Source organism: Carica papaya, chromosome 2 (assembly GCF_054855325.1).
Source record: "Carica papaya isolate Zhongbai chromosome 2, ASM5485532v1, whole genome shotgun sequence".
NCBI lineage: Eukaryota > Viridiplantae > Streptophyta > Magnoliopsida > Brassicales > Caricaceae > Carica > Carica papaya.
This window is the reverse complement of record NC_142310.1, coordinates 6,026,110-6,051,371: the sequence shown is the minus strand read 5'-3', so window position 1 is coordinate 6,051,371 and position 25,262 is coordinate 6,026,110. Positions and strand designations below refer to the sequence as shown.

General features: G+C 39.2%; 2 protein-coding genes across 2 annotated transcripts; both read left to right on the top strand.

The window, feature by feature from the left end:
• The first annotated feature begins 300 nt into the window (after nt 1–300).
• Nucleotides 301–1,235, top strand: LOC110825480 (zinc finger protein ZAT7-like). The gene has a single exon (XM_022055940.2). It carries the CDS (start codon nt 367–369, stop codon nt 967–969), a length of 603 nt encoding a protein of 200 aa, XP_021911632.1. The 5' UTR covers nt 301–366; the 3' UTR covers nt 970–1,235.
• Nucleotides 1,236–16,922: 15,687 nt separating this feature from the next.
• LOC110824259 (N-lysine methyltransferase) lies at nt 16,923–22,600 on the top strand. The gene is made up of 6 exons (XM_022054839.2): nt 16,923–17,087; nt 17,424–17,576; nt 20,365–21,756; nt 21,835–21,903; nt 22,042–22,240; nt 22,346–22,600. Exons 2-6 carry the CDS (start codon nt 17,574–17,576, stop codon nt 22,417–22,419), a joined length of 1,737 nt encoding a protein of 578 aa, XP_021910531.1. The 5' UTR covers nt 16,923–17,087; nt 17,424–17,573; the 3' UTR covers nt 22,420–22,600.
• The last annotated feature ends 2,662 nt before the right edge of the window (nt 22,601–25,262 follow it).

Sequence of the window (25,262 nt, the reverse complement as noted above, 5' to 3'; positions counted from 1 at the left end):
GTACAAGAACTCGTCAATAAAGCTCACCCGTGTCAAGACTCACAACTCACGACTTGATCCACTCTACTCTACCGTATTGGCTCACGAACTCGGTCATGCTGACGTGTTACCTTCGCCGCCTCATTAATTCGTACTTCCGAAGTAAAAATCTGTTTTTTTAAAAAAATACCCATACGCTGAGTGGTTTTTTTTTTCTTTTTTAAATGCAAGTAGTTAAGGGTAAAAGCGTCATTTAATAAAAAGTCAAACATGAACCAAAAAGTTCAAAACCAACTTATAAATACCAAAGGCTATCAACTCAAGCAAGTTCCACTTTCATTACTTCTTCCTTTTCTCAACATATAAAAGAAATTAGAAAACGCAGCCATGAAGAGAAGTAATTTGCAGGGAGGAGTAGGAGAGCTTGATAGCTTAACCATGGCGAACTGCTTGATGCTGCTGTCTCAAGGAGGAAACTTTTATGAAGGTTCGACCATGGCGGCAGCAAACCCTATTAGGGTTTTCGAGTGCAAGACGTGTAACAGGCAGTTCCCTTCGTTTCAAGCTCTGGGTGGTCACAGAGCGAGCCACAAGAAACCGAGGTTGATGCCGACTACGACCGAAGAAGGGAGTGGTAATACTGCAGACAAGGACTCAACCGCGTCGCTATCGTCGTCGTCGTCTCCGGCGAAGCCCAAGACTCACGAGTGCTCCATCTGTGGGCTGGAGTTTGCCATCGGACAAGCTCTCGGCGGTCACATGAGGCGCCACCGTGGAGGTGGAAGTAGCAGAAATGAAACGACAATCGCCGGCCACCACCACCACCACCAGCCTCTTCCTGCCCCTCGGGATTTTGACAATAAAACTCTGGTGAAGAGATCTAACAGTAGGAGGGTTTTGTGGTTGGATCTGAACTTGACGCCGATGGAGAACGATTTGGAGTTGTTTAAGCTTCAGAAAACATCTCCCATGGTGGATTGCTTCTTCTAAAACAACACCTATCTTGTGGTATATGTAACTTAAACTCTTAATTTCTTTTTATTTTTTGTCTCATATATATCTATATACATACACAATATAACAGGCCGGGTTAATTGATTTTTCTTCTTCTTCTTCTTCTTCTTCTTGTTATCTGTTCATGTTTAGGGTTTTTATATATGATCTTGTAATATAGATTTCTGATATTTTTTGATTAATTTATTTACATATAGAGGTTATATTAAAAAAAATAAAAGAATGATTTCATACTTTGTTAATTTCTCTTTAATAAGTTGGTTCTTGTTGACCTTATTATATTATTATTATATATAGATGCAAGTTTTTACGTACTTTTTTTTATTAAATAAAGATTATTACATCTGCATGAGGCAGATATGATGTCATGCATAATATAGAAGAGTATTATTTTGCTATAATTATAATTCATCAGTAGTTTTAATTCTATGGGTGATAAGAAAATATATTTCTTGATTTTTTTGAGCTCTTCAATGTTGAATATGCATGCATGCATGTTACTTAAATAATTAATTAATTAAAGTAATTTGTTTATTTGTTATCTTCTTTTTATTATATTTTTGTTATCCAGATTACAAAAATATTTTAATTTTATTAAATTAATAATAAAAGGAACAATTACGCACAATGAGGTTTTTTTTTTTTATGGATAATTAATTACTCATGAAGTTTATTATTGCTTAAATTCCAATCTTGTTCATATACCGCTTTCATAATATATAATTATAATGGTAAATTTATAAATTTTGAATCTAAAAAATTAATTTAAATTATTGAGTAGTAAAAATTATTCTTGTATTAATTGAGTACGTAACATAAAAAATTACCTAAAAATATAATGTTCTAGTTTATATTTGAAATTTAAAAATAAATAAAGATTTCCTTATTCTCTAATTTTTTTTTTTCTTGAAAAGTAGTCATTATTTATTAAAAGTACATATCACTTAATGTCTATTACTGTCATGTATATTGATTATATAAAATAAATAAATAAAATTTCAAGGTTAATTTTTATATGTTATATAACTTTCAATTTTAATTTGAAATAAAATATGGACAAAAAAATTTAAATCATCATAAAATAACATATAATTGAGGAACTAAAATAATAATTTATTATAATTATAATTATAAATAACATTTAAATAAAATTGATTTAAAATTCAGCTATTCCGGCCATAATAAACTTTCAAAATTTAGAGAAACTATTCAGTATATTAAGATCACAAGTAAGTGAAAAATTTAATGAAATTGATTAATGCACTTGAAATTTTGTTTTTATAATTATACTCTAAAATTTGACTCTTTTTGGAAAAATTATCTCTGAATACTTTAGTCAATAAAATAATTTTGATAATAACTAATTTTTGATATACACATTAAACTTAAAGTTTAATTATAATTATAATTTGATTATTATAAATATGGATATAATTACAATTAGATGTATAAAGTAAATCACTGTCTGGTAATATTAAAAAAGAAAAGTTTATTAACAAAATAATTTGTTAATTTAAGCAAGCTGAAAGGCTAAAAGTCTATTTCTCAGAAAAAAAATGAGACGTACATTAAAAGAAATTAACATTTAAAGTCTTTTAAAATTTCCATGTTGAAAAGAAGCAAAAGAAATGTATTTGAAAACCATGGATGGAGAGATTTATTAAAATGAGATAGACATGCCCTATAAGTCAATCTCATTTGCAAGTAATCAAAATCACTTCCATATATATATATATATATATATATAATATTAACTTATTAATATTCCTTTGAATTAATTACCAGCAAACAAGAAATTAATTAATATATGATCATAGAGTAGATAAAGAAAATTGACCCACACAACAATGATCAAATTTTAATATAAAAAAATGTTAATTACTGTTTAACTGAATGATCAACGAGTTGATTTCTTTATTTTATTCGGCTAAAAAAAAAAGGTAACTATCATTAAAATATTAATTGAAAGATATTATAACTATTATTTTGACATAATTATACTCATTCAAAACTTTACAAAAATTATTTCTCAAATTTAGCAAATTCATAATATTAAAACAATGACGGTCTTATTGATAAATATTGAAAACTTGGATATAAGATAAAAAGTGTGAAGACTCAAAACTTAAAAGTGAATAAAACCATAAATTAAATCCAGAAACGAAATAATAGAGTTTAAGATTTACATTATTTATACAATAATTTAGAATATCCAATAATATCACGAGAATATCCCTTCTAAAAGAACAAATAAAAATCAAAGAAATAAACAAAAAACACTTAACTAAGTATTCTACGATGACATTCACTAGCTTTTGAAGGAAGTCCGGGTGGTGAATTTATTTCACAACCTTTTTGTTGATCGGAATCTAGATCTTTTTCCTCTTGATATAAAATAGTTAATAAAAATGTGAATTACACTAACTCAGTAAGAATATCATAATACCCACTGATACAGAAATTGAAGGTTGGTAAAAATTATAAAAACAACTAACGAATCTCATGATTTAAGTAAATTCATTTATCATAAGGAAAAAATCATTTATTGCATATATTTACTATTGCGAAATTTTCAAAATCAACCTATAGAGATATAATAATTCAAATAATATTTCAATATCTTTTTCAAGTGAGCAATAGCAACCATTTTTCTCTTTTGCTTGCTTATTAGTATTATTGGGGGCCCATAAAGATGTCCCACTATACGTGAATCGATATTCAAAATTATTAACTAACTGACCGTCCCCATATCTCATCTGATATGAGCGCCAAAAATATCATTCGTCAATATTCCATCCGGCATGAGGGTGAATCGGACCGTCCCTATACCCTGTTCGGTATGAGCGCCAAAAATACAATTTCTTGATACCCCGACCGGTATGAGACAACGTTCACGGTAGGATTCTCTATGTACTTGGTCCGTTCACCATCTCCTAAGATATCTAGTAAAACTATCATTCATTAATTCACGTGACTAATCAATTTTCCGTTTGTATATTAATTTTTAATTTTACAAATCAACCGTAAATCACGTAACACAAGCAATATATATATATCAAGAAATCACAACTAAATCATTCAACCATTCCAGTGTATCATCATGTATTTAACTGTAAATTCAACAATCAGTTACATAGGATAACAAATAAATGACTAACCGGTTTTGGTTCTATTAGTAACCTGTAATTAATCTCAAAATTTTTTAAATTACACAAAATACCATATTATTGATCATTAAGTTTCAATTCTATAACATGGAATAAAGTGAAAGATTCTTACCCAAATCGGTGTCCGAAATACTAAATTTTTTACTGTGCCTACTGACGGTCTCCGAGTTTTTTGAATTTTTCTACGAAGATTAAAACACGTTTCATATACCTAAAAATACCCAAAAAAAATTAAAAATCGATGTTAAAAACCTTCCAGTCAATTTTTGAATTCCGGCATAATGGCACCACCGTGATCCAATGACGGCATCATCGTCCGCGGTACTGTTGTGCTCCAACGACAGCACCGCTGCCCGCGATGTCAAATTGCATCGGCATGGTCGTTTTTGACCAGTTTTATACTCATCCCTGCGAGAAAACACGTTAGGGAACCTTGATTGATTGAAAAAAGTCAAAAAACAAAAGCCTACCAGTGGCGAGATTTTCTGGTGCGGCAGCTGTAGCGCCCGGAAAGGAGGAGGAAAAAAAAAAAAAAAAAAAAAAAAAACGGGGGGGCCACGTCAGCAGCCACGTCAGCAGGCCCGGTCAGCAGTCCCGGCCAACCGGGGCCTGCCACGTGGCAAGATCGCGTCACTCCGAAAGGAGCCACGTTGGCGATCCGCGTGGGTGCGATCCGACGGCCCAGATCAATCACGCGATCGGACGGCCCAGATTCAAACGCACGGACGGCCCAGATTCAATCAAAAACGAACGGCCCAGATTAAAACGAAACGAACGGCTGTGATCAAAAGGCAAGGGGTTATAAATAGAACCCCCACACCAGACCAAAAACCCTAGCCGCCAGCCGCTCGCCGGAGAAGACGAACCAGAGGCCGACCGCCGCCACCCGCCGCCACTCGCCGCCGCACCGGGGAAATTTCCGACCGCCGATCGAGGTAAATTTCATACCCCCGACTCGTTTTTCCCCACTGATTCCTCCTATGGCCAAATCGAAGCTGAAATCCCGGCCAAACGGCCGGAATACGCGGCCGAAGCCCAGCGGCGCCGCCGCGCCCCCTCTCGGTTTTTGCCTCCGACGAGGCCCTTCCCGGCCTCCGTTCGATGCAATTTTTATATCACCGTGATCACCATTCTTTTCTCTACAGGTTGACCGAAGCCAAATCACCAAAACACGAACTTCGCCGGAGAGTCGCCGTACCCGAGAGCGCCGCCGCCGGTAAGCTCCGCTTTTCCGTGATTTTTTGGCCCCCCGAGGGCCCTAGGGTTGTTTTCTGACAAGGACCAATGCGAGTGTGGCCGAATTCGGCCAAAAACGGCCGAAAACAGTCAACCCGAGGCGACTGGCCGCCGCCAGCGGCGGCGCCGTCGCCGGAGCACGGCGGAGCCGCCGTGCCGGAGTTGCGATTTGGGCCGAAAGAGGCCCTGGGCCTAATTTGGATTTTTTTGGGAACACGTGCAGGTACTGTTAGCGTGTTTCAGTTCCCCGAGAAAAATTCAGGGAAAATTAGGGACAGCCTGCAGGCGCACTGTGAATCGTATTCGGATCCCGAAAACAAGTAAGGACCCCTCACCCTATTTCCTATCACGGTATTAAAGTTCAAAATGATAAAACAGTATTTCTTGAATTAACGCATGTGTGAAATTGCTTAAGGTTGCTAATGGAGCCCGAGTCTAGTGTGATTGATGATTTACTGTTATTTGGCCTGTTTACAGCTTTAAATGCAAAATGAGGTTTGATGTGTTCATTTTACAGATTTGTGTGCATGTACTACGTTTTTATTAATTATGGGTTGAATGACTGAGAAACTGATACTGTATGTTGTCTGTCTGGTATGAATTACGATTTGCTTGTTTAAATGTGAATTGATGATGCTGATTGAGGAAAAGGAAAAATGAAAGATTGTGTAGACTGATAATTGTATTATGGGGGTCAGCCTGACTAGATATCCTGGGAGATGGTGGACGGACCGGGTCCGTAGGGAACCCTACCGGGATTGTGGTCTCACATGTCGGACGGGGTATAGAGATCTTATGGTTTTGGCGCCCATACCGGACGGGGTATTGAGGTTTATGGTTTTGGCGCCCATACCGGACGGGGTATGGGGACGGCCCGTTTCACCTTCATACCGGACGGGGTATTGAGGTTCATGGTTTTGGCGCCCATACCGGACGGGGTATGGGGACAGCCCTGGAAACTGATTATGAATGTTAAAGGTTAACGGGTAGCGGAACCCCTATGGACCCCCACGGATACTAGTAGGCTGGTAAATGAGAAAAAAAAAAGATATGTTGTACAATGATTGAATTACAAGATGCGTGATAAGTGTTATGTTTTACAGCTTAGATTATTCAATGATTATGATAATGCTATTGTTTTTCTCATATTGTTTTCATAAATTCCACCAAGGTAAGTGGATGGTAAAAGTTTTATTATTGATAAAAGGTTTTGTTGTTAATAAACGAGTTTATTGTAAATTATGCTCCATTGGTCTTTTTGTGGTTTTCTACCCACCTTTATCTCCGTGACGGTGAGATGTCGTGATGTTCTTACTGGGCTAGTGTAGCTCACTCCTTAATTAACCATTTCAGATCAGGAAGACATGGTTCCCGAGCCCGTTCCGCAGGAGGACGACGAAGGGGATGCCTAGAGACTCTGTAGTCATACGCATAGTTTATTTTCGAGTTTTCTTTCTTAGTTAGTTTAACCTTTTATATTTTAAGTACGTTTGTTTGGTTTTTCGTGTAAGGGATGTTAACTGAAATTTTGATCTCGCTTCCGCATTCGATATATTTAAATACTCATTTCATTTTAATATTTTCCGGGGCTGTTACAGTTGGTATCAGAGCCGCATTTCCTCGGACCCATCCCTTACACTATAGTCCTTTAAAGAAATACTCACCGATTGGTCGTTACTCAACCATTCCTTGTAAATGCAGGTACACAGAAATGAGGAGAGGAAGGCCCCCACTAAACCGAGCGGCCCAAGATAATTCGCTTCGGGAGGATTTGGACAGATTATATGAGATGGTGGAAGCTCTCGTAGCTGCCCAGCGAAGGCAAGAGGAGAGAAGGGAGTTACCCGGACCTCCTCCGCTAGCGCAGGTTGAGCCCCCGTTACAGCAGGCTGATCCCGAGCCACCCCGGCAGGAGCCTGTTCCTCCACAGTACCACCCGGCACCACAGCCGCGGTACGACCCGGTACCACAGCCACAGTACCAACAGGTACCGCCACAGCATATTCCAGTGCCCCCACCCCATCAGCAGGCGCCACCACAGGGTCCCCCAGTTCACCCTCAGCCGGCCCCAGTTCCTTTACCTCGGGACCCCGCTCCCTCCTTGATCGACCCTGGCTTCATAGAGAGGTACAGGAGACTGAACCCTTCTACTTTTTCGGGGGAATCCTCTTTTGAAGAGGCCCAATACTGGCTGGCGGAGACTGAAAGAGCCTTTGAGACCTTGGGAGTAATTCCTGAGCAGAGGGCTGCCATTGCCTCCTACATGCTGGTAGGGGAAGCAGTACGCTGGTGGGAGCTCAAGCGGGCCACCCTGCCTGTACCAGTTACTTGGGAGCAGTTCCTAGCGGCTTTCCATGCGGAGTATCTCCCTAAGCACATCCAACATTTAAAGGAAATTGAATTTGCTCAGTTGGTCCAGGGTAATATGACAGTGTCGGAGTATGCCCGCAAGTTCCTGGAGCTGGGCCGACATGCCCCGGAGACATTGTTGGATGAGGGCCGAAAGGCCAGGAAATTCCAGTGGGGTCTCCGCCCGGCGATCAGACAGCACTTGTTGGTGATGGAGCTCGAGACATATTCGGCAGTCCTGGCAAAGGCGCAGATCATAGAAAGGAGCTTCGACACCCGCCCTCAGCTAGCGGGAAGTTCCCGACCTTCAGCCCCGCTCCGCAGGCCAGCGCCTACCATGCCGGTCCAACCCAGCAAGAGACCCAGGCCTGCCGCTCAGGGCCCTCCTCAGGCTATGGGGGCAGCTCGTGGGAAGATCTGCCAGTACTGCGGCAGGGATCATGGGGACCGACCCTGCTACCGCCTCAACAACACCTGTCGCATATGCGGCAGTGCCCAGCACTATGCGAGGGAGTGTCCTAGGAACCAGAATCAAGGGAGGCCTCCAATCCAGGGCAGAGTTTACAACCTTACCCAGAAGGATGCCGATGCAGACCCGGACGTGGTACATGGTATGTATACTATCTCTGGCCACATTGCTCATATTTTGTTTGATACTGGTGCATCACATTCTTTTATTTCACATGTTCTTGCTTCCAAAATTTGTGTACCACCTGATAGACTTGATTCATTATTGTTTGTATCTACCGCTGGGGGGGAGACATTACTAGGAGAGGTTGTCTACAGGGCATGTGCCGTGGAGATAGCAGATAGGAAATTGAGGGTAGACCTGATAGGGTTAGACACAGGGGATTTTGATGTAATCCTAGGAATGGATTGGCTGGCGGCGTATCACGCCACCATAGACTGCTTTAATAAAAAGATTGTATTTAATCATCCCAACGAGGAGCCATTTACAAGTTAATAAAATTATTCGGTACTGATTCTCCCAAATGACAAATTCTTTTCTTCTTAATTCCCATGTGCGTTGATATTGTATTTTCCCTAACTAGGTAAACCCAAGAAGGAAGTTTGTATCCAAGAGATTCCAGTAGTCCGAGACTTTCCAGACGTATTTCCGGATGAACTGCCCGGTCTACCAGGGGACTGAGAGGTCGAGTTCACCATAGACTTACAGCCAGGAACCCAACCCATCTCGGTAGCTCCTTACCGAATGAGCCGCATCGAGATGGAAGAGCTAAGGAAACAAATCACTGAGCTACAAAACAGTGGCTTCATTAGACACAGCATTTCCCCATGGGGTGCCGGGGTTACTTTTGCAAAGAAAGGAGATGGAACGTTGAGACTGTGTATTGATTATAGAAGGATAAACAAGGTAACAATTAAAAACAAGTACCCTCTCCCCCGGATTGATGACCTTTTCGATCAGTTGCAGGGTGCACAGGTCTTTTCTAAAATAGATCTACGATCAGGTTACCATCAGGTAAAAGTGAGAGCAGAAGACATCCCCAAGACGGCATTCCGAACCAGGTACGGACACTATGAGTTCCTGGTTATGCCGTTTGGGCTAACCAACGCCCCGGCCATCTTTATGGATCTAATGAACAGAATCTTCAGAGAGTTCTTGGATAAATTTGTCATCGTGTTCATCGATGATATCTTAGTCTACTCAAAAAGTAGAGAAGAACATGCTCACCATCTTGCCCAAGTCCTCCAGGTACTCAGGGAAAAGAAGTTGTATGCAAAGTTGAGCAAGTGTGGATTTTGGCTCGAGCAAACCGCCTTCCTAGGACATGTTATATCGAAGGAAGGGGTGTCGGTGAACCCCGAAAAGGTTGAAGCGGTACTTGGTTGGAAAAGGCTGACAACAGTTAAGGAAATTCGCAGTTTCCTAGGGATGGCGGGTTATTACCGCCGGTTTGTCGAAGGGTTCTCCAGTCTAGCGGCCCCTCTAACCCGACTCACAAAGAAGAATGCAAAGTTTGATTGGAATGAGAACTGCGAAAGGAGTTTTTCAGAATTGAAGAAGCGACTGACTACTGCACCCGTGCTGGCTCTACCGAGTGGATCAGGAGGGTATACAGTTTATAGTGATGCCTCCTATCTGGGCCTGGGTTGTGTCCTGATGCAGCATGGAAATGTTATAGCATATGGGTCTAGACAGCTAAAGAATCATGAGAAGAACTATCCTACCCATGATTTGGAGCTTGCCGCAATCATACACGCCTTGAAAATCTGGCGCCATTATTTGTATGGAGAGACCTTTCAGATCTACACCGATCATAAGAGCTTGAAGCACATCTTCACTCAGAAGGATCTCAACATGCGTCAGAGAAGGTGGATGGAACTCCTCAAGGACTATGATTGTGACATCCTATACCATCCAGGTAAGGGCAACGTAGTAGCCGATGCCCTCAGTAGGAAGAGTGCAGGCACCCTAGCCCATCTGATGGTTTCGGAATGCAGGTCCATTGGGGCTACGCAGCAGGTTCGACTGCAAGATCTGAAGAGGGCCACATGTTTGAGCCACCTAGCAGTCCAACCTGAGTTAATCCAAAGAATAAAGGAAGCCCAGTCAATCGACCCCGCCCTAGTAAACTGCAAGAATGATGCAGAACAGGGAGTGAACTCAGAATTTCAGATCTCTGCCGACGGATTGATTCGTTTCAAGGACAGAATGTGTGTCCCAGACGACAATGAATTAAAAAGAGACATCATGACAGAGTTCCATAGTTCAAGGTTCGCCATGCATCCAGGAAGTACAAAAATGTACCAAACTATGCGACCCCGATTCTGGTGGAATGGGATGAAGAGAGATATAGCCGACTTTGTATCTAAGTGCTTGGTATGTCAGCAGGTCAAAGCAGAACATCAACGCCCAGGGGGGTTGCTTCAGCCTTTACCGATTCCAGAATGGAAGTGGGAACACATCACCATGGACTTCGTATCGGGACTACCCAAGGCACGATCGGGACACGATGCCATATGGGTAATTGTTGACCGACTCACTAAGTCTTCCCACTTCCTGGCCATCAGAATGACTGATTCGTTGGACAAGTTGGCAAGAATGTATGTCCGGGAAATAGTCAGACTGCATGGGGTCCCAGTAACAGTGGTATCCGACAGGGATCCCAGATTCACTTCTCGGTTTTGGAATAGTTTCCAGCAAGCTATGGGAACAAAGCTGTCCCTCAGTACTGCCTTCCACCCCCAAACCGATGGACAATCAGAGACGACAATCCGTACGCTGGAGGATATGCTCCGAGCTTGTGTCCTTGACTCCGGAGGCCATTGGGACGACCATCTACCCCTGATAGAGTTTGCCTACAACAACAGTTACCAAGCAAGCATCGGCATGGCCCCATACGAGGCGCTATACGGGCGTCCGTGCAGGTCACCGATTTGTTGGGAGGAAGTGGGCGATAGAAGATTGTTTGGCCCGGATTTAGTGGAAGAAACCACGTCCAAGATAGTTAAGATCAAGAAGAACATCCAGACAGCTCAGAGTAGGCAAAAGAGCTATGCTGATACCCGGAGGAGAGACCTGACCTTTGAGAAAGGTGACCGGGTGTTTCTTAAAGTCACCCCCTTCAAGGGAATTAGTAGGTTCGGCAGAAGGGGAAAATTAAACCCCAGATACATTGGACCCTTTGAAATCTTAGACAAGATTGGTACCACTGCCTACAGACTTGCACTGCCCCCTGAGCTCTCCCGGGTTCACAATGTGTTTCATGTATCTATGCTGCGCAAGTACAATCCGGACCCTTCTCATGTCGTGGCTCATGAACCGCTCTCACTCCGAGAGGACTTGTCTTATGAAGAAGTACCGGTCAGTATCACGGACCGAGAAAGCAGAATACTCCGTAACCGGGAAATATCATTTGTAAAAGTCTTGTGGCAGAACCACACGCCTAGGGAGGCGACTTGGGAGCTGGAATCAGAATTTAGGGCCCAATATCCTCATCTGTTTGATCAAGAGTAATGAGGCAAATTTGGGGACCAAATTTCTTTATGGGGGGGAGAGTTGTAGCGCCCGGAAAGGAGGAGGAAAAAAAAAAAAAAAAAAAAAAAAAAAAAAAAGGGGGGCCACGTCAGCAGCCACGTCAGCAGGCCCGGTCAGCAGTCCCAGCCAACCGGGGCCTGCCACGTGGCAAGATCGCGTCACTCCGAAAGGAGCCACGTTGGCGATCCGCGTGGGTGCGATCCGACGGCCCAGATCAATCACGCGATCGGACGGCCCAGATTCAAACGCACGGACGGCCCAGATTCAATAAAAAACGAACGGCCCAGATTAAAACGAAACGAACGGCTGTGATCAAAAGGCAAGGGGTTATAAATAGAACCCCCACACCAGACCAAAAACCCTAGCCGCCAGCCGCTCGCCGGAGAAGACGAACCAGAGGCCGACCGCCGCCACCCGCCGCCACTCGCCGCCACTCGCCGCCGCACCGGGGAAATTTCCGACCGCCGATCGAGGTAAATTTCATACCCCCGACTCGTTTTTCCCCACTGATTCCTCCTATGGCCAAATCGAAACCGAAATCCCGGCCAAACGGCCGGAATACGCGGCCAAAGCCCAGCGGCGCCGCCGCGCCCCCTCTCGGTTTTTGCCTCCGACGAGGCCCTTCCCGGCCTCCGTTCGATGCAATTTTTATATCACCGTGATCACCATTCTTTTCTCTACAGGTTGACCGAAGCCAAATCACCAAAACACGAACTTCGCCGGAGAGTCGCCGTACCCGAGAGCGCCGCCGCCGGTAAGCTCCGCTTTTCCGTGATTTTTTGGCCCCCCGAGGGCCCTAGGGTTGTTTTCTGACAAGGACCAATGCGAGTGTGGCCGAATTCGGCCAAAAATGGCCGAAAACAGTCAACCCGAGGCGACTCGCCGCCGCTGGCGCCGGAGCACGGCGGAGCCGCCGTGCCGGAGTTGCGATTTGGGCCGAAAGAGGCCCTGGGCCTAATTTGGATTTTTTTTGGAACACGTGCAGGTACTGTTAGCGTGTTTCAGTTCCCCGGGAAAAATTCAGGGAAAATTAGGGACAGCCTGCAGGCGCACTGTGAATCGTATTCGGATCCCGAAAACAAGTAAGGACCCCTCACCCTATTTCCTATCACGGTATTAAAGTTCAAAATTATAAAACAGTATTTCTTGAATTAACGCATGTGTGAAATTGCTTAAGGTTGCTAATGGAGCCCGAGTCTAGTGTGATTGATGATTTACTGTTATTTGGCCTGTTTACAGCTTTAAATGCAAAATGAGGTTTGATGTGTTCATTTTACAGATTTGTGTGCATGTACTACGTTTTTATTAATTATGGGTTGAATGACTGAGAAACTGATACTGCATGTTGTCTGTCTGGTATGAATTACGATTTGCTTGTTTAAATGTGAATTGATGATGCTGATTGAGGAAAAGGAAAAATGAAAGATTGTGTAGACTGATAATTGTATTATGGGGGTCAGCCTGACTAGATATCCTGGGAGATGGTGGACGGACCGGGTCCGTAGGGAACCCTACCGGGATTGTGGTCTCACATGCCGGACGGGGTATGGAGATCTTATGGTTTTGGCGCCCATACTGGACGGGGTATGGGGACGGCCCGTTTCACCCTCATACCGGACGGGGTATTGAGGTTTATGGTTTTGGCGCCCATACCGGACGGGGTATGGGGACGGCCCGTTTCACCTTCATACCGGACGGGGTATTGAGGTTCATGGTTTTGGCGCCCATACCGGACGGGGTATGGGGACAACCCTGGAAACTGATTATGAATGTTAAAGGTTAACGGGTAGCGGAACCCCTATGGACCCCCACGGATACTAGTAGGCTGGTAAATGAGAAAAAAAAAAAGATATGTTGTACAATGATTGAATTACAAGATGCGTGATAAGTGTTATGTTTTACAGCTTAGATTATTCAATGATTATGATAATGCTATTGTTTTTCTCATATTGTTTTCATAAATTCCACCAAGGTAAGTGGATGGTAAAAGTTTTATTATTGATAAAAGGTTTTGTTGTTAATAAACGAGTTTATTGTAAATTATGCTCCATTGGTCTTTTTGTGGTTTTCTACCCACCTTTATCTCCGTGACGGTGAGATGTCGTGATGTTCTTACTGGGCTAGTGTAGCTCACTCCTTAATTAACCATTTCAGATCAGGAAGACATGGTTCCCGAGCCCGTTCCGCAGGAGGACGACGAAGGGGATGCCTAGAGACTCTGTAGTCATACGCATAGTTTATTTTCGAGTTTTCTTTCTTAGTTAGTTTAACCTTTTATATTTTAAGTACGTTTGTTTGGTTTTTCGTGTAAGGGATGTTAACTGAAATTTTGATCTCGCTTCCGCATTCGATATATTTAAATACTCATTTCATTTTAATATTTTCCGGGGCTGTTACAGCAGCTCCGCCGGCTCACCTTCGTAACTAGATATTTTTCTTCAGTCAACCTATAGAAAACAAAACGGTAAACATAATAATAAAAAAATCGCACGAAACGAAAAATGGGAATGGGCTCATCGGAGGCAGGTTCGAGTTTTACTCACAGCGCCACCGCTGGATTTTGCCCGCAGTTTCCAGCACACCTGCCGTTCCTTTTGCTCTGATTTTACCATAGGGGTGCTCGAAATCAAATTCCGAGCGGATATGAGAATTTTTACCTTTTTTGACGGTCGAAGGTGGCTCTAGCGCGGCTGCGGGTGGAGGTCAGTTCCCTTCTCTGGTAACTGGTTCTTCTTCTCTGACGGGAGGCTGGCAACTAGGGTTTGGGTTCGGTGTGATGCGAAATATTTATACTCCTCTTGCGTTAATCTAAACTGGTCATTGTGTTTGATCTCGACTCTCCAATCGCGTTTAAAGAAAAAATAGATATGAACCGTTCATTGCAATTTGATCTCGACCGTCAGATGACATTTAAAGAAAGAGTGAATCTGGGCCATTTATCGTGTTTAATTGCGACCATCCGATCGCGCCTGATGAGGGAACGGATCTGGACCGTCCGATCACAGGGCACGCGGATCGCTAGCGTGACCTTCCGCGTGACACCGAGTCAGCGTACCTTACTACGCAGCGCGCTCCGGTTCGTTAGAGCTCCTGACTGGACAATTTTTCGTGGCACAATTTTCTTTAATTGCGTTCTAATTCCTAATTTCTGATTTTTTTTTTCAAAAACACAATTTGAACCCAAATTTTCACATTTTTTTCTCAAAATTGTTTTCAATTTCATCATCAACTTATTTTTTTTCCTAATTTTATATTAAATAAAAATTTATTAATTTCAAAATTATATTTTTATACATATTTTAATTTTTAAAATTAATTCCGGATTAAATTCTGAAACCAAGTATTACAAAAAAATATAATAAATTTATTTAGAGACATACCATAAGCTTAAGATAAATGTAATTAGCAACCGTAATCTAAAGTAATTACGAATGACAAATTTTTTAAATGACTTAATAATTGAAGACTAAGAAAAATAAACTCATAAAGGACTATTACCATGGATGTAGACAAATCTCATCAAAACTATATATTAATATTTTTGCTTATTATATGAAAGCAACAGGTGGAAATAGTTGAAATATGAGATCAAAAACATTGTTATAAGGGGACTATTATCAGTAATATACACAAATATTTTAAGATACTTTATATTGGAATTTATTATTTGATTAAGATATTTTAAAATTAATTTTAAATCAGAGTTTTAAAGAATAATACCAAGTAAATTTCTTTATGTGTTTTTATGTTTTCTAAATACCTTAATGACATTTCCCCGTTGGATTTCTTATCTCAAATTCTATTAATATTAGGAAGGTAATTAATAATTTTCCTAATCATATATATATGTATATATATATCTCCACATGAATCTAATGATTCTGATTTTGATGATTTTGTCTGCCCCAAAAAAATAAAAATAAAAAAATAGAGAAGCCGTTTGATTTCCCCAGTCCATTAATTGTAATTAACATTTATAAATGACATCTCAAAGGTCACCTGTAATGGATTCAAATTACATAATTATGCATTTAATTACATTGTTAATTATGGAAATTAAATCATTAAAAATCTGTTATGCGGTTAATATAATCTATGCTTGAAAGGCAAGTGAAAGGTCAAAATAATATAAAATTCGTCCAATTACTTCTGGTTCATGAATCACCTTTAAAAAAATTCAAAGAACACTGGATTTTATATAATATTTAAAGATTTTCCTTTTTTTTTTTAAAAATAAATATATTTATGATCACATTTAAATAGTTAATTCAGTGTACGATAACTAATTAAAATCATATTATTATTGTTCAAAATATGATAAGAAATAAATTTTTTGTTTATTTACAAAAAATTGATCTATATACTAACTGAATTAAAAATGAATTTTGTAAATTTCAACGTGAAATTATTTGAAAATTTATTAAATAAGCTTAGAGTTGTGTTATTCATAATAATAATTCACATATCTATATATATATATATATATATAGATATGCATGTACTCTCTAAAATTAATTAAAATATGTTACTATGATTTTAATTTATTTGCAAGAAGAAATTTCAATATTTTACTTAATTTAATATGACCAATATAATGTTTTATTAAAATGGTGCAAATTACTTAATATAATATCAAATTCTCTGCAAAACTTTTCTTCAATTATCTTAAATAATGCAAAAAATCACTTAATTTATATTAATTTTTCACGATAAAATTAAAATCTTATTAGATAATTATGTAAAACTTCAAGATTAATTAACAGCTATCATATGAGACCTCTTGGTCCCGACTAATATTTCTCATTTTATTAATTATTTATTCACTCAAGGCTCGGGCGTGGCAGGATCCCATTGGCCCAAGGCTTTCTTATTATCTGCGTTCAGCATATGGGATCATTCCCACCACGTCAGCAATGTACATAAGCACTCGTGAGAACCAATAGCATGATGCCACGTTCTCGAACTTATTTGTAAGAAATATGGCAAGCTCACCTTCACTACTACTGCACGAAAATTGGTCAGAGTTTGGTCATGCAAATCTACGGTCATGCAGTGTCCATCCCTTTTAGTCTATCATCAAGAACCTGACCGCCTAGATCTGAGACACGTGTACGGTGAAGATAAAGCAACGAGTACTAGCAATACAATGCAGCTATTCATAGAATTTCTCTCTTCGCTGAGTTAGAACCGATGCTCCCTGTCACCTACAAAAACCCCCCTCCATCTCTGTACTAAGAGACACTGCAATACCTTTCAGTATTTCACTGACCGGCAAAAGGGTCCAGAATAGAGAAAGTAGAAACTTGTCTCCGTCAAGTTCTTGTCGGAAAATCTATCTGGTGAGGATATATCGGTGAACAGTGCTCTCTCTATAATTGATCTCATTTTCCAGTGTTTTTAGTTTTCATTTCTCCACGCGTGTATTTTTGTAAATCAACTTTGATTGCTTAGAGCATTTTTGCCTCCGTTAAGAGGCGTGGTTTTCTCCTCTGTAAATATTTGAATGCATGTTGTTTTATCGGCGTCTTTGATTGATTGGTTCGAGGTGTTGATTGCCACGTTTTGTTTTATTTACGTTTGTTTCTTCGGATTGATCATGGAGCCAAGCAAAAGCTTCGAGGTTTTTCATTCTTTCTGATTAAAGCTTAATATTTCTGTATGGATTGTTTATGCAGAGCGGCTTAGTGTAAAGCGCGGTTGCTTTCCAGAGAGTTTGGGTTCGAGCTTTGGGGTGTGGTGGGAGCGGACTCGAGTGTCTTGAGGGCGAGTTGGGTCACTGGTCAGTGCGGGTGACTCGGACTTGGAGAATTTTCTCGGAGGTGAAAATGGTAGGGTTGCAACACGAATTGAACCCTTGGCATGCTGTGTTACATTTTTTTTTCCTTCAAAATTAGCTGTTCTTTAAATAAGAAAAAAAGAACTTATCTTTTCGGCTTCCGTGATTAGGGCTTCGCGTGTCATGTTCTATTTGGTTCTTTTAGACGCACTATTGGTTTATGTTGTACTTCGCGTTCTTAACTTTTAGAGGCAGAGTATGTTTGTACTTTTGATGATTTTTCTTTTCTACTCTCAATTGGTTGTGATTTCAGGGTTGTGAGGATGAAAAGCTTTGGTTAAAATGCCACTGTGTTATGTTCCTAATATAAATATGTATACACACACACACGTATATGTAATTGTTTTTGTTTGAGTTATGGTTCAATACTTAATATTTTGATATGATAAATATGGTTTAGTTGAAATGGAACTTGTTTTCTGTTTTCTGGTTCAACGTTCAGAACTTTGATGTGATTTAATTTGCTGGTATTTTTAGCTCATCACTCATGAATAAGCAAGTAGAGAGATGCGCTGTTATTAAGTTTTATTGATTTTTCCTTTTGTGTTTGCTATAATCATTACCATCTTAACAAGAGTAGGAGAATGTTTGTTATGAGCAGGATTGCCCATAGGTTGTGTCAGATTCTTTGTGGTCAGATGATATTTAAATGCGAGTGATGGGGAAATGAACTGGTCAATTAATGGAAAGAAGTCCATACAGATTAGGCAGATGTGGACATATAATTACCAGGATTATTTACCATTTTCGGAATCTACATTCGGTTGCCCTTTTCCTCTTTGTGGTGCCTTTCCAGATCTGGGTTTGGTTATCCGAATTTCTCGTGACAATAAAACAGAGAATGGAATTTTTTATCTAAAAAATATGAAATGAATGCATTATTTGGATGAAAGAATAAGAAGAGATTAGCTACATGCTTTTAAAACTCTGGTCCTATATTCCTGTGTTAGCTACAGGTCAACCTGTTGTTCACTTATTCCTCTATTCCTAGATTGGTCTGTCTTCAAGTAGATTGTCATACTGCTAGTGCAGTACTGCTTGGCATATAAGGTTGGAAATGATTGGCTATGATTCCAGTATACGTTAGGAATCTTGTTTTTCTATTGATGAAACTGCACTGTCTTTGCAGCATTTGGTGTATTGCTACACTTGAATTAACCGAGAAATAGATGGAAACCAAAAAATTAGATTTATAGATTTGGGAATAGTATCTTGGACTAGTAAATCTTCGGGATATTGGTGCTGGATTCAAGTACAGTTTGATGTATGGCAACATGACAAGTCTTGAATAAGTATTGGACACTATGGATGAGTGACTGAGTTGCATGATGGATTGATGTGATTGTGTTTTACAATTTTATATAGTTTTCATTACAAGGCACAAGTCTTGAATTTTGCTTCTATGTGCTGCTGTTGACATTTTCTTTTTTCTACCATGTGTCACCTGTTCTTCCCAGTTGTGTTGGTGTAAGATAGTGGGTTGACACGTTTATCTTGTTCTTCCTAGGTTTTTTTGGACTTTGCATTTTCTTTTTCCACTTTTCACTAAAGTAATCTGGTTTTCTTCTTGTCTTCTTGGGCTGTATTTCCTTTCTTACTTCTATATATGGTTACTTAGTTGTGGAGGTCCCAAATTCGAGATATTTCTTGCTTCGTTAACTTTATGTAACTACATTCCTAAACATATTCCTGTACATTATCAGGATCCATTCGTGTCATGTAAGATACTGTATATTATTGATAAGATGCTTTACATATTATACAACCGAGTTGGTAGAAAGGTTCTTCACCTTGCATTCAAACATTGTGGTGAAATGCCTGACTGCTAAAAATTTTTTGGTTGTTGATCTTCGATATAATTGAGATTCCTGATATCCTTAGTCTGTGGGTTACTTGGAGAAATGGAAGATTTTCAGGTTTTAGAAAATCATTATCTGCTTTAGATCAAAATTGCAAAATCTTGACAAGTTCACTGAAAGGTTATTTGCCTTGTTTCACTCTTTGATTAAAAATCAATATATTCAAAGCTTTATATCTGACTAGGGAAAAAAAGTCTGGAGGTGTTAAGAGGTTTCCTTTTACCTGTATGTTCGAAACTGCGATAACCTTGAAAAGGATGTTAATAATGTCTTACACATGCAATCTTAGTCCGTGATTTGAAGAATTTGGGTTCTGAGGTCTAATTCTAGAAATTGGAAATATTTGGCAAAAGATTCGTAGAAATTCTCGTTTTTTGGGTCTAGGAAAGGTTGGCCCTCTTGGACCTGATAGGAAATGCTCGTCAGACTTTTGATCAGCATCTTTTGACTAAGGAAAACTGATATTCTGCTTTCTGTAATTCATTGAATCTCAAGTGGACTACGATATTGATGTATTTGTAACTGTCTAGAGGAAAAGCATCTCAGGTGGGAAATCAGGATGTTTCTATAGACTTGGACATTTTAGTTATGCATATTTAATTTTTTCAAGAATCAATCAATTTTTAGTCTATTCCTGTTTCCTGCAATCATTATTGTTTATCAATAAGGTAGCACTAGCAAGCTGTTCTGCATGCTGTTCTTGTTCTCTTTTTTATTCTGTATTCATGAATCCTCAATATGTTTCTTGGGCTGCTGAACATGCAGGTGGCACAGTATGTTTTTTTTTTTAATCTTAATTCTTCTAATTTTTTAGATGTTATTACAAAAGGCAAGCCTCTTATTTTCATTTTTAATATGTTATTGTTGATTAAGGTTACATGATTTGGTTCTCAGCTAATAGTAGTAATTATTTTTTAACAGTCTTTCGAGCCAAAAGGTTTTTGGTTGCCTAGGAGTGCTGAATGTCTACCCAACGGAGAGATAACCTATGATGGTTCCTCGAGAGTTGAATCAAAGCGAAATCATCAATGGTTTATGGATATCACTGGATCGGAACTACTGGGCAACAAAAAGCAAGCCATAGGTGTTAATAGGCCTTCTTTGGGAGTCCCACACATGAATGTGCCTTCATGGTGTAATACTTCTCGTTTTCATTCAGTTTCTGGACAATTTACTGATCAGCAATTTGGATCTGAGCCTGTGGGGGCTGATAGGAATATTACTTCTGATGATAATGGAAATATGAATGTGGGACAAAAGGATTTTGAGGAGCAGTATGAACACAATTCATCAATTAGTTTGTCCATGTCTCATACTGTAGAAGACCCCTCATCATGTCTCAGTTTTTGTGGACTCAGGAAGGTTAAGGTCAATCAAGTTAAAGACTCCAACAATGGCATGACAGCACCCTTAGAGAATTATGGCAGGGGCGATAACAGCTTAGCAATGGGTAGCAACTACAGAAAGAATGAGAGCAACACTACATCCTTGGGCCCAACTTATGGTAATGGTGAGAATCCCATCTCAATAGCGCCTGCCTTTAGTAAGGCGAGTAGTAATTTTATTTCAATGAGTCACACTTTTGGCAAGGGAGACGCCAGTTTCATGTCCATGGGCCACAATTATGACAAGAGCACTGGGAATATCTTGTCAATAGCTCAATCCTTTGACAAAGGGGGTGGTAACTTTATATCGATGGGACAGCCATATGGGAAAGGGGATAACAATCTCATATCAATGGGTCCTTCTTATAGTAAGGGGCTAGAGAGTTTCATTTCTATGGCACCCAGCTACAACAAAGCAGATGAGAATATAATTTCAGTAACTCCTGCCTGTAATAAAGAGGATCGAAATACTATATCAATGGGTCCACCTTACGTTAAGAAGGATTGTACCATGGAACCATTTGGTCGTTTCCAAGATGCCAGGGACACAAACATTTTGTCTATGGGTCAAAACTATGATAAAGGTGAGGGCAGTACCATATCCTTTGGAGGATTTCATGATGAACCTGGGGCAAATCCTCCTGGCAGTATCATTAGCAGTTATGATTTGCTAATGAGCTCTCAAAACTCTGATCAAGTTTCTGAGGAACCTGAACCTGCACATAAAGAGGTGGCTGAGGAAAATGTGGATCCAGAAGTAAATATTTCTTTAAAACCTAATGCTAAAGCTGGTGCTCCCCGAAAGAATAAAGATCCCAAGACAGCTAAGATGGTTTCTCCAAATACTTTTCCTTCAAATGTTAAAAGCTTGTTATCGACTGGTATTTTTGATGGGGTCGCTGTGAAGTATGTTTCCTGGTCACGGGAGGTAAGATCTGATTATCTTACATTTTGAAAAGAAGATGCAACTTTAATTTTAGCAATAATTAACATCTTTGATTGACAGAAAAGCCTCAAGGGTGTTATAAAAGGGACTGGATACCTGTGTGGCTGCAACGAGTGTAACCTATCTAGGGTAAGGAAGTCATTAAAATTTCAGCTTCTTGTAATAAGCTCAGCTCGGTAACATTTTCTAAATTCAGCATCAAACAAGTACTTATCTCCTGTATCATTTTAGCAAAATAACCAGTCTCACCTAAATTATGTCATGTAGCCTCTAAATGCCTATGAGTTCGAGCGCCATGCTAATTGCAAGACAAAACACCCTAATAATCACATTTACTTTGAGAATGGAAAAACCATCTATTCAATTGTTCAAGAACTGAAGAACACTCCTCAAGAAAATCTGTTCGATGCAATCCAACACATAACTGGATCTCCAATCAATCAGAAAAATTTCCGCTCCTGGAAAGGTGAGAAACATATATGTTTTAGTATGAGCAAGAGCAAGACAGTAGAAATACAAGATAAATCCTATATTTCTCATTCATATTCTCTTTTATTTGGAAATTGTTCAGCTTCTTTTCAGGCTGCCACCCGTGAACTTCAGCGTATCTATGGAAAGGATGAGGCTAGTCTCATATCATCTTGAGACAAAGACGATACTTGGGAGTTTTGAGCTCTGCTGGGGAAACATAACATGTGATTTATGTACAGCAACAGCAACATAAATCTTGTAGTAAAGTAGACTGTTTTTGGTGTTTCATTGACCTTTGAGCAAAGATAACCTTAGTTATATTTTTTCTCCAGAAAGAATTCAGGTTTTGAATTTATCTATCCATCTACCTATATATATATATATATATATATTATAATCTGAAGAATTCTAATATAAAAAGTAGACTTTGTTCATATGTTGGTGTAAGTTCTTTTACTGCTTCCTTATGTGATGGCGTCCTGATCCTTATGTGTTGTATGGGACCAGTAATATCACAGCTCTACAGTTTAAATATCCGGGCATTGTTAGTCTATAAAGACTTGTCTGGCCTTTTAGGGACGGTGGGGATACCTGATTCATTCTGAGACGTGTCTACTATGTTTTCTCCATGGACATGTAGGGACCATTGGGTTACTTTTGAAAAACTTGTCATGCTTTGAAGCTATCATGTTCTTTTTAATAATTCAATAATTTTTTTTTTTTATATAATCCTAATTATATTTTATACAATTTTAATTGATAATATAAAGTTTATTGAAATATTATAAAATATTAAAAAATTGAGAATATATTTTGGGACCATTTAGGAGTTAGATTTTTAGATTTCTAATCACCCAATCCCTGTAACAGGTATTGTTGAAACTTGCTTGAACATGAATAACTCATTTTAGTATTTTTACGTGAACCACGGTGTATAATCTTACGCGAACCGACTCTTAGTATAAGTTTTGTCATATTTTATCATTTTATAAAAATATATCTTTTTGTGTAAATATAAATGTGGCAAGAAAATGATTAAATTTTATACATTTGCTTTTAAACTCTTATCACATACTTATCTTTTTTTTTTTTTTTTTTCAACTGTTATTACTACCTTTTATGCATATACGTAGGAAATTAAAAATAAAAAACATATTTTTAAAAATTTTGGACTCATAACATTTTTCCATTTTTATTTTTCAAATATTGTCCATATCAGTTACTTCCCCTCATAATTTATTTGTACATAGAGATAGAAGTTAATTCTTTTTGAAGTTATACGCTGAATGCAATCTTAGATCTTTTCCGATAAAACCTTTTCCTCCTGTATTCATGTATTACGCAGTTTTGTAAGTTTATATATATATATGTATATGTGTAAGGACTTACCTGCAGCTGCAAGCCAGCAGAAATGTCATGGCAGGAAGAACGTTGCTGTTGTTTGCTTCATTCCCGTGTGCAGTACAAGTTCTGGTCCATCACAGGTAGTAACAGTTGATTTATTAATTAATAACTAATCATAATCTTAATTGGGGCAACGGAAATTGCATTACAACAAATTGAGCTTTCTTACTCCAATAATCCGACTAAGAATATTTTAGCAAGATCGGAAGTGTCATCTTTAGTCTTGTTTTCCTATCTGCTAAACGCGTCAAACACATCAAATTTGGCTATACAGGTGAAATTAATATTCATATCCGCAATGCGCAACATTCTTCCTGCCATGACATTTCCACTGGTTTGCATCTGCAGGCAAGTCATGCTTTTTTTTTTCCGGCTTCCAGAGGCAGACACGCCTCTCTCTCTCCCTCGCTCTCTCTCTGTTTCTGGTGGGTGCGCGAGTTATATTCTCAAAACGATGTGCCGTTTTGATGTTTGCAGTTCTGATTCCCCGCTCTCAGAACTGCGTTGTGTTGTGCTTCTCTTCTCAAAACGATGCCGTTTTAGGCGTGTCTCTGCCTCTGGTTATATTAATAAATTCTTCCAAATTCAAGTAAAAAGCCTATTAATAATATGATGAAAATGCAATACATAATTGAGGAGCGTAAATTTCTGCTTGGCTTTGATATGTCTGAAGCAGAAAGAGAGAGAAGCAAAAAGCTTCCTGAAAATGTTTTGGTAAAACCATGAATCACCGAGTACTAGTTTTTTGTGCCTTTGCTCAACACTCATTGCTTAGGTGGTTATGAGTTACGATTTAAGTTCTATTTTTTTTTTTTAAATAAAGTTTAGAACTTGTGAATTATCTAATTTTCTTAAAAAGTTAGACATAAAAATATAAACATTAATTTCTTTTTTCAAAAAAAGAAAGCTTAAGAATTATTAAAAAAAAAATGAATTATTTAAGAAAATTTAGATAATTGGTGAAAAACTCGTTGGGTTTTAAATTCTCTAAGTAATTAAAGTTGTAATGTCTGCACTCGGAATTTGACTCGAAATTTATTTTAACATTCTAAAATGTATAAAAAAATATATTTTTGAAATTAATAAATTATAATTTAATGTGGAATTATGAAAAAGTAGGTTATGGATGAAATTGAAACCAATTTTAAAAAAAAAATGTGAAAATTTAAGTTCGAATGGTGTTTTTGAAAGAAAAATCAGAAATTGTAGGTCAGAATGCAAATAAAAGAAATTTGGCCACGTAGAACTGCCCAGTTAGCAGCCTCGATGAATCAGAGTGCGCCGCGTGGTAAGGCATGTTGACTCGTTGCCTCGTGGGAGGCCATGTTGGCGATTCGCGTGCCCTGCGATCGGACGATCCAGAAGCGATCTCGCGCGTGGACGGTCTGAATTTGTTTTTTCCTTCAGCGCGATCGGACGGTCGAGATCAAACGTGATGAATGACCTAGATTCGTTTTCTCCTTAGGCGCGATCGAACAGTCGAGACCAAATGCGATGAACGATATAGATTAACGCGAGATGGGTATAAATATTTCGCATCACACTAAACCGAACTCTAGCCGCCAGCCTCCCACCGGAGAAGAAGAACCAATCACTGGAGAAGGGAGTCGACC